The sequence below is a fragment of the Oncorhynchus mykiss genome, chromosome 5 (assembly GCF_013265735.2).
Source record: "Oncorhynchus mykiss isolate Arlee chromosome 5, USDA_OmykA_1.1, whole genome shotgun sequence".
Taxonomy (NCBI): Eukaryota; Metazoa; Chordata; class Actinopteri; order Salmoniformes; family Salmonidae; genus Oncorhynchus; species Oncorhynchus mykiss.
Genome location: NC_048569.1, coordinates 61,843,057 through 61,857,798, shown reverse-complemented (window position 1 = coordinate 61,857,798; position 14,742 = coordinate 61,843,057). Strand labels below are relative to the sequence as shown.

The 14,742-nt window shown below is 45.9% G+C and overlaps 1 protein-coding gene across 1 annotated transcript in view; it reads right to left on the bottom strand.

The window, feature by feature from the left end:
• Nucleotides 1-13,783, bottom strand: part of yjefn3 (YjeF N-terminal domain containing 3) — a 157,297-nt gene extending 143,514 nt beyond the window's left edge. Inside the window, exon 1 of the mRNA XM_021603739.2 lies at nucleotides 13,539-13,783. Coding sequence (XP_021459414.1) covers nucleotides 13,539-13,594 — 56 coding nt within the window. The 5' untranslated portion in view covers nucleotides 13,595-13,783. The remainder of the gene's footprint in view (nucleotides 1-13,538) is intronic.
• Nucleotides 13,784-14,742: the final 959 nt, after the last annotated feature.

The window sequence follows — 14,742 nt, the reverse complement described above, 5'->3', positions numbered from 1 at the left end:
TATGCACAGTTTATTAGGTACACCCCCGTTCACGAAAATGGTTTGCGTCTACAGACAATGATCCAGTTTGTCCCGAAACAAAGTGTAGTAGATACAGCTCCAACAGCGCTGGAACCGTTCATTTACCTTTCCAGACAGAGGGCTCCATTGGAAAACTCATCTGGCACTAAATTTGTTAGCAGCTTATCTCGGTTAGTGGCTCTTTCAAGCAGACCGGGACAAAAAAATAGCGGTCCTAGCTGTTAAAAGCGAACTGCAAAAAGATGTTTGGTATTTATGTTTAACAAAGATTGGTTATGTTTTAGTTAAAATAACAAACCAAGTGTTTCCAGTATACAGTGGTCAGCTGCGCACTCTGATGACTTAATGTCGTGGAAGGGGGCAAAAATGTTCCACTCCTTTCAGCTAAAAACAAGAAAAAGTGTCTCCAGTGGACCAACACTGGACAATAGAGGAGTGGAAAAACAATTTTCCAAGATGGCGCAGCAGTGAGACGTGTTTGTTTTAGTTCCATGTAAATATTCAGGTCTTTTTCGTTTTTTGTATACATTTAATTTAAATCTCTTTTTTCCATTTTCGAATTAAATATACCTTCCTGCAACCCGCCTCACCCAATGTGGTAGGGATCTGCTATTTCCTAGACCTTACAACTGGAACCTCCATCAGCAGCTAGCCATCAGAAGCTAGCCAGCTAATTAGCTACTAGCTATTTAGTCATTGTTAGCCACTGCTAGCGGTCTTTACCTTTAGCTCGGACACCAGCCGCTTTAGCCCAGATAGCCTGGATAATAATACCTGCCAGTCTACACAGCGCAATATCAGCCCTGAGCATGTCAGACTGCTTTTTTTCTACTACATCACCGGATTCCTGCCGCAAGCTCTGAACCATTAGACCTGATCTTCGCAGGTAGCTAGCTGCTACCGAGTTGCTATAGTGGCTAACACCCTTGTCCAGAAGCATGCACCAGTTAACCTTGAGCTAGCCTCGAGCTAGGCCCATCTCCCGGCTAGCAAACGAAGTACACCAACTACAATACCTCTCTTACCAATTGGCCTGGACCCTTTGTCGACATGGAGCCCCGCCGATCCATCACAACTGGTCTGCTGACGTAATTCGGCCGATGTGCTCTCAACCGGCCTCTGCGTCGTGGATGTTGGTGATGATCCATCTGCTAGGCCTGCCCCAATAGCTTCCTGAATGCCGTGTCTCCCGCTCGCCTAGCGCAGTAATTGACTACCGAAAGGCTCCCCGTTTCATCTATTGCTGCTCATTGGACCCTATGACCACTCAGCTACACAGCTGATGCCTGCTGGACTGTTCATTAACACGGTACTTCCTTTTGTTTATCTGTCGGCCCCAGCCTCGAACTCAGGCCCTGTGTGTAGCTAACTGACCCTCTCTGCCCATTCATCGCCATTTACCCGCCATTTCATCGCTATCAACATGCATCAGATAGCTTAACTGGCATCTCTCGAGATGCAACCTCTCATCGTCGCTCAATGCCTAGGTTTACCACCACTGTACTCGCACCCTACCATACCCTTGTCTGTACACTATGACCTGAATCTATCCTACCACGCCCAGAAATCTGCTCCTTTTATTCTCTGTTCCCAAAGCACGAGACAACCAGTTCTTATAGCCTTTAGCCGTACCCTCATCCTACTCCTCCTCTGTTCTTCTGGGGATGTAGAGGTTAACCCAGGCACTGTGTGTCCCCAAGAGCTTTCATTTGTTGCCTTCTGTAACTGTAAAAGCCTTGGGTTCATGTTAACATCAGAAGCCTCCTCCCTAAGGTTGCTATATTCACTGCTTTAGCACACTCCGCCAACCCTGATGTCCTAGCCGTGTCTGACTCCTGGCTTACGAAGGCCACCAAAAATTCTGAAACTTCCATCCCCAATTACAACAGGGGGCGGAATTGCAATCTACTGTAGAGATAGCCTGCAGAGTTCTGTCATACTATCCAGGTCTGTGCCCAAACAGTTCGAGATTCTACTTTTAAAGATCCACCTCTCCAGAAATAAGTCCCTCACTGTTGCTTCTTATTCTAGACCCCCCTCAGCTCCCAACTGTGCCCTGGACACCATATGTGAATTGATTGCCCTCCATCTATCGTCAGAGTTTGTACTGCTACGTGACATAAATTGGGATATGCTTAACACCCCGGCCATCCTTCAATCTAAGCTAGATGCCCTCAATCTCACACAAATGATCAAGGAACCTACCAGGTACAACCCCAAATCCGTAAACATGGGCACCCTCATTAGATATCATCCTGACCAACTTGCCCTCTAAATACACCTCCGCTGTTTTCAACCAGGATCTCAGAGATCACTGCCTCATTGCCTGCGTCCGTCATGGGTCCGCGGTCAAAAGACCACCACTCATCACTGTCAAACGCTCCCTAAAACACTTCTGCGAGCAGGCCTTTCTAATTGACCTGGCCGGGTATCCTGGAAGGATATTGACCTCATCCCGTCAGTAGAGGATGTCTGGTTGTTCTTTAAAAGTGCTTTTCTCACCATCTTAAATAAGCATGCCCCTTTCAAAAAATGTAGAACGAAGAACAGATATAGCCCTTGGTTCACTCCAGACTTGACCAGCACAAAAACACCCTGTGGCGTACTGCACTAGCATCAAATAGTCCCCGCGATATGCAACTTTTCAGGGAAGTCAGGAAGCAATACCCACAGTCAGTTAGGAAAGCAAAGGCTAGCTTTCTCTAACAGAAATGTGAATCCTGCAGCACTAATTCCAAAAAGTTTTGGGACACTGTAAAGTCCATGGAGAATAAGAGTACCTCCTCCCAGATGCCCACTGCACTGAGACTAGGAAACAGTGTCACCACTGATAAATCCACGATAATCGAAAATTTCAAGAAGTATTTCTCTACGCCTGGCCATGCTTTCCACCTGGCTACCCCAACCCCGGCAAACAGCTCTGCAGCAAGCCCCGCAGCAACCTGCCCAAGCCCCTCACGCTTCTCCATCACCCAAATCTAGACAGCTGATGTTCTGAAAGAGCTGCAAAATCAGATCCCTATAAATTAGCTGGGCTAGACAACCTGGATCCTCTTCCTAAAATTATCCGCCGCCATTGTTGCAACCCCTATTACTAGTCTGTTCAACCTCTCGTATCGTCTGAGATTCCTAAAGATTGTAAAGCGGCCGCGGTCATCCCCCTCTTCAAAGGGGGAGACACTAGACCCAAACTGTTAAGGACCTACAGTTGAAGTCGGAATTTTACATACACTTAGGTTGGAGTCATTAAAACTCGTTTTTTCAACCACTCCACAATTTTCTTGTTAACAAACTATAGTTTTGGCAAGTCGGTTAGGACATCTACTTTGTGAATGACAAGTAATTTTTCCAACAATTGTTTACAGACAGATTATTTCACTGTATCACAATTCCAGTGGGTCAGAAGTTTACATACACTAAGTTGACAGTGCCTGTAAACAGCTTGGAAAATTCCAGAAAATGTCATGGCTATAGAAGCTTCTGATAGGCTAATTGACATCATGTGAGTCAATTGGAGGTGTACCTGTAGATGTATTTCAAGGCCTACCTTCAAACTCAGTGACATCATGGGAAAATATTTTTTTTTAAATCAGCCAAGACAAGAAAAAAAAATGTCTGGTCTGGTTCATCCTTGGGAACAATTTCCAAACGCCTGAAGGTACCACGCTCATTTGTACAAACAATAGTACACAAGTATAAACACCATGGGACCACGCAGCCGTCATACCACTCAGGAAGGAGAAGTGTTCAGTCTCATAGAGATGGTGCGATAGGTGCAAATGAATCCCAGAACAACAGCAAAGGATCTTATGAAGATGCTGGAAGAAGCAGGTACAAAAGTATCTATATCCACAGTAAAACAAGTCCTATATCGACATAACCTGAAAGGCCGCTCAGCAAGGAAGAAGCCACTGCTCCAAAACCGCCATAAAAAAGCCAGACTATGGTTGCAACTTCACATGGGGACAAAGATCGTACTTTTTGTAGAAATGTCCTCTGGTCTGATGAAACAAAAATAGAACTGTTTGGCCATAATGACCATCGTTATGTTTGGAGGAAAAAGGGAGGAGGCTTGCAGGAGGCCATCCCAACCCTGAAGCACGGGGGTGGCAGCATCATGTTGTCAGGGTTCTTTGCTGCAGGAGGGAGGGACTGGTGCACGTCACAAAATAGATGGCATCACGAGGATGGAAAATTATGTGGATATATTGAAGCATCATCTCAAGACATCAGTCAGGAAGTTAAAGCTTGGTCGCAAATGGGTCTTCCAAATGGACAACGGCCCCAAGCTTACTTCCAAAGTTGTGGCAAAATGGCTTAAGGACAACACAGTCAAGGTATTGGAGTGGCCATCACAAAACCCTGACCTCAATCCTATAGAAAATGTGTGGGCAGAACTGAAAAAGCATGTGCGAGCAAGGAGGCCTACAAACCTGACAGTTACACCAGCTCTGAGGAATGGGCCAAAATTCACCCAACTTATTGTGGGAAGCTTGTGGAAGGCTACCCGAAACGTTTGACCCAAGTTAAATTGTTTAAAGGCAATGCTACCAAATACTAATTGAGCGTATGTAAACTTCTGACCCACTGGAAATGTGATGAAAGAAATAAAAGCTCAAATAAATCACTCTACTATTGTTCGGACATTTCACATTCTTAAAGTAAAGTGGTGATCCTAACTGACCTAAGACAGGGAATTTTTACAAAGATTAAATGTCAGGAATTGTGAAAAACTGAGTTTAAATGTATTTGGCTAAGGTGTATGTAAACTTACGATTTCAACTGTATATCCATCCCGCCCATTCTTTCTAAAGTCTTCGAAAGCCAAGTGAACAAACAGATCCCCGACCATTTCAAATCCCACCATACCTTCTCCACTATGCAATCTGGTTCCCGAGCTGGTCACAGCTGCACCTCAGCCACGCTCAAGGTCTTAAACGATATCGTAACCGCCATCAATAAAAGACAGTACTGTGCAGCCGTCTTCATCGACCTGGCCAAGGCTTGACTCTGTCAATCACCGTAATCTTATCAGCAGATTCAAAAGCCTTAGTTTCTCTCATGACTGCCTCGTCTGGTTCACTAACTACTTCTCTGTTAAATTGGAAGGCCTGTTGTCCGGACCTCTGGCAGTCTCTATGGGGGTGCCACAAGGTTACATTTTCAGGCCGACTCTTTTCTCTGTATATATCAATGATGTCGCTCATGCTGCAGGTGATTCTTTGATCCACCTCTACGCAGACGACACTTCTCTGTATACATCTAGCTCTTCTTTGGACACTTAACAATCCTCCAAAACGAGCTTCAACGCCATATAACACTCCTTCCGTGGCCTCCAACTGCTCTTAAATGCTAGTAAAATAAAATGCATGCTCTTCAACCGATCGCTGCCCGCATCCGCCCGCCCGACTAGCATCACTACTCTGAACGGTTTTTGTTGGAATGGAATATTGAAAAGGGACAATGTTTTAATCAAAACGGAACCAAAAGACATTCAACTTCAGGCCCAGGTTAAACTCTGGTCTTCTCCTGGAGTACAAGACTCCTTAGAAAACGATCCCCTGTTATACACCATTATAAATCTGAGGTACGTAAAAAGAAATTCAGAGACCTCCCTAAAATAACCCTGGGCAAGCTAGAATGTTCCTGTGCTCACTGTGCTGGAATTTGGCCTCCTGTTGTCATGGAGATGAAAATAAATCGGGAGGGGGGGGGGGGGGGGGGGGGGTCGCTCCCAATCTCGCTACCAATCTCTATCAAACTGTTCCCCTTACTGCTTCTTCACACCTCTCTATGCTATCCATGTACACACGGAAACACACACACACACACACTTCAGTCCTGCCCACTCTCTCTTATACCCTCGTGACGGTACTATACATTCCACTCTCATGGAGATATGGAGCTAACATAACATGCTGGAGCTGAGAAAACGTCTCTCACCGAGGGAGCTGCTCGTACCCTCCACAAGGGTTGTTACACAGGCAGTAGCCTGAGTAAATACTGCCAAGCTTTATCCTGAGCCCTTGGCATCAAAGGGACAAGGAGCTGCTCTCATTGGTCCTGCCTGTCCTGTTAACCCCACCTATCACTATGCGTAATGTTAGCAGGGGTCCACGCACATACTCAGGTACAAAAACGTTTTCGAATACACTACTACTCATACCGTATTCATGCTAATGGAAAAAGGGGTAATACTGCACTTCTCCTCCCCAACAACTGATTCAGTCAATACAGCAAGAAATGTGATATCTAGTCTGCAAGTTTCCATGGAACCAATATATAATGCTATTTCAAGTATCCCACCTTACCAATATACAAAGAGAGGGTGAAAGGGAATATTAAATTAGTTATTTTTGGTTGGAAGGCACCTCTAAGCTCTGTGAAATTGTCCCAGGCTCTGCACATTATAATGTACTTTGCCTCTTGAAAGTGAAATAATGAGGAGGACACTGATTGGTAGAGGACAGAGAACAACAACAATGGAGAGAGTATTGGGAAGGAGAGGGCATTTTCTCAAGGGCATCTCAATCACATTACGTTTTCCAGGATGTGAAGAGCCTGAGTTTTTTTTTTTTCTTCCATCACAAACAATCTCTCTGATTCCCACTCCTCCCCTCTCCAGCTCTACCTGTCCCCCACAGCACACACACTCTCTCTCTTCATTACAAAGACTTAGCCTCTACTGACGCTTATTAGAGGGGTTCGGAAGAGAAGAGAATCTGTCCATCTTACTTATCCTGCTGAGTAGCATCAACCTTTACTTCCTTAATCACCTTCATACACCCCCCCCCTTCATACACCCCTAGCTCAGTGTGTCCACAGAGAATACACACAGGTGTTTTGGCCAGAGCATCATTAAAAAAAATCTGATATTTAGAGGTCAGATAAACAAGATTTTTCTCAGTCATTTGAACAATCTAAAATAAATGTTTGCCTTTTTGAACAAGCTCATTTGTACAGAGAAAGCGTTTCCTGCCCTTTTCTCATTCTCTCTTTCTCCCTGCCACCCTCCCTTTTCTCATTCTCTTTCTCCCTGCCACCCTCCCTTTTCTCATTCTCTCTTTCTCCCTGCCACCCTCCCTTTTCTCATTCTCTCTTTCTCCCTGCCACCCTCCCTTTTCTCATTCTCTCTTTCTCCCTGCCACCCTCCCTTTTCTCATTCTCTCCTTCTCCCTCCCACCCTCCCTTTTCTCATTCTCCCTGCCACCCTCCCTTTTCTCATTCTCTCTTTCTCCCTGCCACCCTCCCTTTTCTCATTCTCTCTTTCTCCCTGCCACCCTCCCTTTTCTCACTCTCTCTTTCTCCCTGCCACCCTCCCTTTTCTCATTCTCTCTTTCTCCCTGCCACCCTCCCTTTTCTCCTTCTCCCTGCCACCCTCCCTTTTCTCATTCTCTCCTTCTCCCTGCCACCCTCCCTTTTCTCATTCTCTCCTTCTCCCTGCCACCCTCCCTTTTCTCATTCTCTCTCTCCCTGCCACCCTCCCTTTTCTCATTCTCTTTCTCCCTGCCACCCTCCCTTTTCTCATTCTCTCTTTCTCCCTGCCACCCTCCCTTTTCTCATTCTCCCTGCCACCCTCCCTTTTCTCATTCTCCCTGCCACCCTCCCTTTTCTCATTCTCTCCTTCTCCCTGCCACCCTCCCTTTTCTCATTCTCTCTTTCTCCCTGCCACCCTCCCTTTTCTCATTCTCTTTCTCCCTGCCACCCTCCCTTTTCTCATTCTCTCTTTCTCCCTGCCACCCTCCCTTTTCTCATTCTCTTTCTCCCTGCCACCCTCCCTTTTCTCATTCTCTTTCTCCCTGCCACCCTCCCTTTTCTCATTCTCCCTTTCTCCCTGCCACCCTCCCTTTTCTCATTCTCTCTCTCCCTGCCACCCTCCCTTTTCTCATTCTCCCTGCCACCCTCCCTTTTCTCATTCTCTCTTTCTCCCTGCCACCCTCCCTTTTCTTATTCTCTCTTTCTCCCTGCCACCCTCCCTTTTCTCATTCTCTCTTTCTCCCTGCCACCCTCCCTTTTCTCATTCTCTTTCTCCCTGCCACCCTCCCTTTTCTCATTCTCTCTTTCTCCCTGCCACCCTCCCTTTTCTCCTTCTCCCTGCCACCCTCCCTTTTCTCATTCTCTCCTTCTCCCTGCCACCCTCCCTTTTCTCATTCTCTCTCTCCCTGCCACCCTCCCTTTTCTCATTCTCCCTGCCACCCTCCCTTTTCTCATTCTCTTTCTCCCTCCCACCCATTCTCTTGTTCTACTGCGTTGAAAGCCTGAACACCCTGCTGAATGAAGCTTTGGGTCGAATATAAACCAGACTCAGCAGTGTTCTGTCAAGGGTAGCTAAAGAAGACAGGAACTATCCAGAATTTAAACATTCATAAGAACAAAAGCTCCCATCTCAGAAAATGTTGGGCAGCTGTGTCCCTCATTCCACCCTGCCCAGGGGACTGGGAACGGCTAGCTAGCTCTGCCCAGAATGGATGTACTGCTGTTGGCAAAGACAGTGTCCCTCTCCCTGTCTGCGGGTCTCTTAACCCTGCACACGATCAGCAGGCCACAGTAAACCAGAGACTGTATGAAAAACCAGATCAGAGAAGACATCCTTTTTCACTCCCGTAATTCAATTGAAGCAGGCCTATCTGCAGCTCCGCGCCCACCCACACCCAGATCCCCGCAGCCCACCTCCTCACCCCTCACACCCTCTCACTTCAAACACAATAAATCAAGTGCTTGTTACACCTAATTTGACTTTAATGGTCTGCAACCATTACAGACGATACATCATCCCTCTTTCTGAGTTTCCACCCTCCTTCCCTCCTCCTCAGTCTCCATTATTACTTTGGAACCACCTATAAATAAACCCCTCAGCTCAGCCGCCCCTCAGTCACACAGAGAAATTGAGCTTTACAGCAGAGCTGCTGCCAATGTGGCAACGACCAGGAGGCAAGCCAGAGGAATAACAATCAGGCCTTTGCTGCAGTCGAGACAGATGGACAAGACAGACTGATGGACAGGCAGGCAAAGCTGTCTGGGACAGCAGTGTTACGCAGGTCGACTGGCTCTGACACAGAGAGAGAGAGAGAGACAGAACTAGCCCAGCCGATTACACTGACAACACTCCACTCTAAACAACATCTATCATTGCCATCACATATCCCTCCCATCCTCGAAGATAGTTGCTATGACAATAACAGTTCCGGTGATCAGGACTGTACAATGCTGGTCCGACCAATCAGAATCCATTCTCCAAGACTGTTTTGATCAGGGGGACTGGAATATGTTCTGGGTCGCCGTGGATTGATGTCAGTCTTGTCGGGAAACTGAAGGAGAGAGATGCTGCTGATAAACATGGAAAGTTGACCGGGGACAATTGCATAGTTAAACAGTACAAATACGACATACGCAGATCGATCAAGATGGCGAAACAAAGGTATAGGGGAAAAGTGGAGGAGCAAATCAGCGGGTCAGGCATGAGGCGTATGTGGCAGGGACTTCTAACGATCACGGATTACAAAAAGATCGCCAGGCACGTTGCGGACAACAACACCACCCTACTGGACGAGCTTAACATCTTTTTCTCATGCTTCGAGCAAAACGACTCTTCACTGCTGAGAGAGAGAGAGCCCCTGAGGACAATGAGGGCTACGTACTGACGGTCTCCACGGAGGACGTCTGGAAGTCACTGAAACATGTCAACCCTCACAAGACTGCTGGCCAAGAAGGTCATCAGGGACCCCAGCCACAGACTGGTGGAAGCGGGGAGAACACACAGTATAGGAGCATCATGGTAAAAACTGAAAGACTGGCCAATAGCTTCTACCCCCAGATCATCAGGCTGCTGAATAACCACCCTAGTCATCAAAATGTTTACACTTTAGTCATTTAGCAAACACTCTTATCCAGAGCGACTTCCAGGAGCAATTAGGGTTAAATGTCTTGCTCAAGGGGACAGAGATTTGTTTCACCTAGCCAACTCGGTGATTCAAACCAGTGACCTTTCAGTTACTGGCCCAACACTCTTAACCGCTACGCTACCTGCCGCCCCACTACCTGCTCCCCCTGTCCCCCAAGACCCCCCCGTTGCTCCCCCTACGGAAATGTTTTCCTCGCCCTCAACTCAATCTTCCTTGCCCCCACCCCAATGGTCATTTATCATGTTACAGGTGTAAATACAACATATTATTATTATTATTATTATTATTATTTCATTCACTTCCCTTTGACCTGCACTGTTGTAACGGAGCTTAAGGTTTTCACTGTACCCTGCATTTATATCTGTAACCCTGTGCATGTAACTAATAAACTCTCAAAATCTTATAATAATACATAAAACAATGGATGCATATGTAAAATATAAATCACGCACTACATAATGCAACCTATCGCTATGCATTATGAAGGGAGTTATTGGTGTTTGGTAAATGAACCACTCATCAGCATGGTTATGTGAGTGGCTGTTTCCCTGCAGTATACCTAAAGCCCAGAGGTAAGGACTATAAAAGCAGTGTAATCTGTTACTGGCATGGCTTCATATAGCTTCATTAACAGCATTATCCTGCACAGGCAGCAAACAACCAGGGGAGATAAGTGAGACTGGAGCTCTCTCTCCAGGGTAATTCTCTACTCTATGAGGCTCACGTCTGGAAGGCAGTGGCACTACAGGACTCATTACAATGAGTGTGTTAGAAAGAGTGGCAATTAGGTTTACCATAGGGGACATGGACAATGTTGAGACAACATCACTCTGAGGCTGAAAGACTGACACTAGTGAATGTGAGGATAATGGATAAACCAATCTCACTAGTCAAGTTCATTACATGCTAATGCAGACTAAATGAATACAGCATGGCAAGTAATGCATATCAATGGGCTGTCAGCTACACTATATATACAAAAGTATGTTGACACCCCTTAGTGGATCCGGCTTTTTCAGTCACACTCGTTGCTGACTGGTGTATAAATATGAGCACACAGCCATGCAATCTCCTTAGACAAACATTGGCAGTAGAATGGCCTTACTGAAGAGTTCAGTGACTTTCAACGTGGCACCATCATAGGATGCTACCTTTCCAACAAGTCAGTTCATCAAATGTCTGCCCTGCTAGAGCTGCCCCGGTCAACTGTAAGTGCTGTTATTGTGAACGTCTAGGAGCAACAAGGGCTCAGCCGTGAAGTGGTAGGCCACACAAGCTCACAGAACGGGACCACTGAAATGCGTAAAAATCGTCTGTCCTCGGCTGCATCCCTCACTATCGAGTTCCAAACGGACTCTGGAGCAACTTCAGCACAATAACTGTTTGTCGGGAGCTTCATGAAATGAGTTTCCATGCCTGAGCAGCCGCACACAAGCCTAAGATCACCATGTGCAATGCCAAGCGTCGGCTGGAGTGGTGTAAAGCTTGCCGCAACTGGACTCTGGAAACGCATTCTCTGAAGTGATGAATCACGCTTCACCATCTGGCAGTACGATGGACGAATCTGGGTTTGGCGCTACCTGCCCCAATGCATAATGCCTTTTCTTGTTTCAGCATGACAATGCCCTCTTGCACAAAGCGAGGTCTATACAGAAATGTTTGTCAAGATTGGTGTGGAATAACTTGATTGGCCTGCACAGAGCTCTGACCTCAACCCCTTCGAACACCTTTGGGATGAATTGGAACGCCAACTGCAAGCCAGGCCTAATCACCAAACATCAGTGCCCGACCTCACTAATGCTTGTGGCTGAATGGAAGCAAGTCCCCGCAGCAATATTCCAACATCTAGTGGAAAGCCTTCCCAGAAGAGTGGAGACTGTTGTAGAAGGAAAGGGGGGACCAACTCCATATTAATGACCATGATTTGGGAATGAGATGTTCGACCAGCAGGTGTCCACATGCTTTCGGGCATGTAGTGTATCAGGCCAGTAGCGGTGACAGTGACAGACCAACCTCATATGTTTCATGCCAAGCTAATAAATACAAAGGAATACAAATAGAATGTCTGTTGGTAATGCATATGAATGAGCCATAGCTATTAAGGCTGGTGACAGTGTGACAGGCCATCAGGACATAAAGACCAGACACAGGGGTGTGACAGTGACAGGGAGGGTAGAAATCTCCCTAGCATCCATACATTAAGCCTGTAATATCCCCATTGTGTTATATCCAACACCATGTAATTGACCATGTTCCTCACTGACTGCATGGTGCCAGTATGTGTCAGTCAGTGTGTGTGTGCGCGCATTTGTGTTAGTGTGTGTCTCTGCGTGTGTGTCTATGTGCAGCGTATGTTCGCGCAAGTATGTGTGAGGAGAAGCCCCTTCAAAACACCTATTTTGGCAGTGCTAAGCTGTCTCCTGCTCTATAGATGGAGGAACAAGCCCTCTCTGTGTGGACTATGAGGACATGTGGCTGAGTGCAACCTGCTGTGTTGCCCACCGCCAGGTACCATTGTCATGGTGTTATGTAATGGACTGATTAACTAACAGGGCCGATTTACAAGTGACGAAATGACATTAGGATGGCAGCAGGGACATGGTCAGCATAACAACACTGAATTAAACATGAATAGCTGACTCAACCACAGAAACCGTCATTATAATTCAATCAGGCTTCTTGTAAATGAGAACTTGTTCTCAACTGGCCTACCTGGTTAAATAAAGGTGAAATAAAAAATAAAACATGTACTAAAAGCAATGCTCAAAGATCAATGTATGCAAATTGTCTTTAGAGAAACCATTTGATATTCATATATTCATTCATTATAATGTAAATGATAGAAAACATTATCCTAGGGGATTTGCTCATGCAACACCTCTATAGCCCTACCTACGCACTGTAGCCTATGCATCCTCTGTGTCAAGTCACAATAGGGAGCCAAAGGTTTGTGGACACACGTTAATCTTATCCATCATCATCTTTCATTCCGACACAGAGTGTAGGTAATTACAAATCAGCCTGGAACTTTGTCTTCTGTCTTAGACAGACAAGGGATCTCCGGCAGGTGATTACACATCCTGCTCCTCAACAGTACCTGACAGGCAGGCAGAAAAATCAAGCACCAGCAGGTGTCATTGCAGCCTTGATTTGAGCCCCTGATCTCTTTCTCAGACACTGTCTTGTTTGCTCTCTTTTTTTCCCTCACACGCTCTCTTTCTCACTCTCACTCACTCACACACACACACACACACTGTGATGTGGAGGGCAGAGATAGAAATATGAGTTGGTGCGACAGGTTCCGTTATCTGTTGCATAAAAGTAAGGTGAATGAATGCAGCCGCTGGCAGGACTGCTCTGGACACCTGTCTTTACACAGAGAACCTCTCTGGATGGAAAAACTGCGTCACACCCAACTTTATGTCTACAACATAAAAACATGCACAAGAGCTCATACGCCATCAGCGATCAAAGGTCAGTTCATATTTATAAGCAGGATGTGCAAAACAGAGTTCACAAGCCATAATACAAGTTGTAAACTACTGAGGGTATTGGAGAATTTAAGTGAATTGAGAGCAGGAATAGCTGTGTTGTCCTGATTTTGTTGGTGCCTACCTGAGATAGCGCAGGGGCTCGATGGTCTCCGCCGGTTCAGTCGAGCTGTGGTTCATCTTGTCAGCCTGGGAAGATTCAGCACAGAAGAAGAAGAAGGGAAGAATAAGTTGCACTGCTTTACAGAATACACTCTTGTTCTCTCTCTAACTGCCCGCTATCTCCCACTCAGAACCTTCCTCTCTCTCTCTGGCTCCTGTTCTCTCTCTCTCTGTGATGAAACCGGCTAGCTGTTTGTATCAGTAGCCCTTCTCTAGACGAGGCAGCCAATTAAGAGGCAGGAAGACACGGGAGTAGCCAGCTTATTGGCCCAGCCTTCGGTGAGTCATAGCAGCTCAGTCAGCCAGAAAGTGGCTGAACCAACAAACCCTCTGTGGAGAAACTGGAGCAGAGTGGGGAATGACTCAAAGCTCTGCAAGTGGCACTCACACACAATAACAATGCCAATCACTTTATAGAGGAGGCAGGAAATGCATATGGATTTAGATAGAATTGTACATATTTGCTGGCATTGAGCATAATATAACATTCACAATGTCATATGTACAGTATATTCTAAAATACCAGATAAATGTATTGCATTTAATTAATTTATGGTTTCATCTGCATTGCCTGAAACTTGAAATAGATGGGATTTGACATCAGGTTTAAATGTGTTTAAAGCATCAAAGAGAAGTTTTAAAAAATGTAAGGGAAATCCCCAACAGCACACAGCCACACATTATGCATGCAAGTGTATGACACAGACACACGCACAACCTCCATAAGCAAAATTGAATGTTGTATAGTTAATTTGCACAACTCTTGCCAATAGCTGCCAAGCCAAGGGCTGCAGCGCCTAACTGGGTCATGTTAACAAACAATAGCTCACATTCTTCAGGAAAGGTCAGTGCTGCGCTCAACATTCTAGCCTGTTTGTTCAGCGTTCTAGCAGGCCTGCTCTATAAAGTCTGCTCATTTTATGAACAATTGAAAGGCCAGTTTTTTTGGTCCGTTTGTAGAGTGGTGAGTGACAGGACAATGGGAAGACACTCTTCTGGACACCAATTTTAAGGTCAATTTAGATTGGACTACATCCTTTTTGTTCCTCCTATTGAGTTATGTAAGCCCTTGTTAAAAAGGAACCCCAAACAGCTGTACCAGTATATTTTTTGAGAGAGAGGTGGATAAGGCGATGGAGATTCTTGGTGCAGTCTGCCATCCTGAG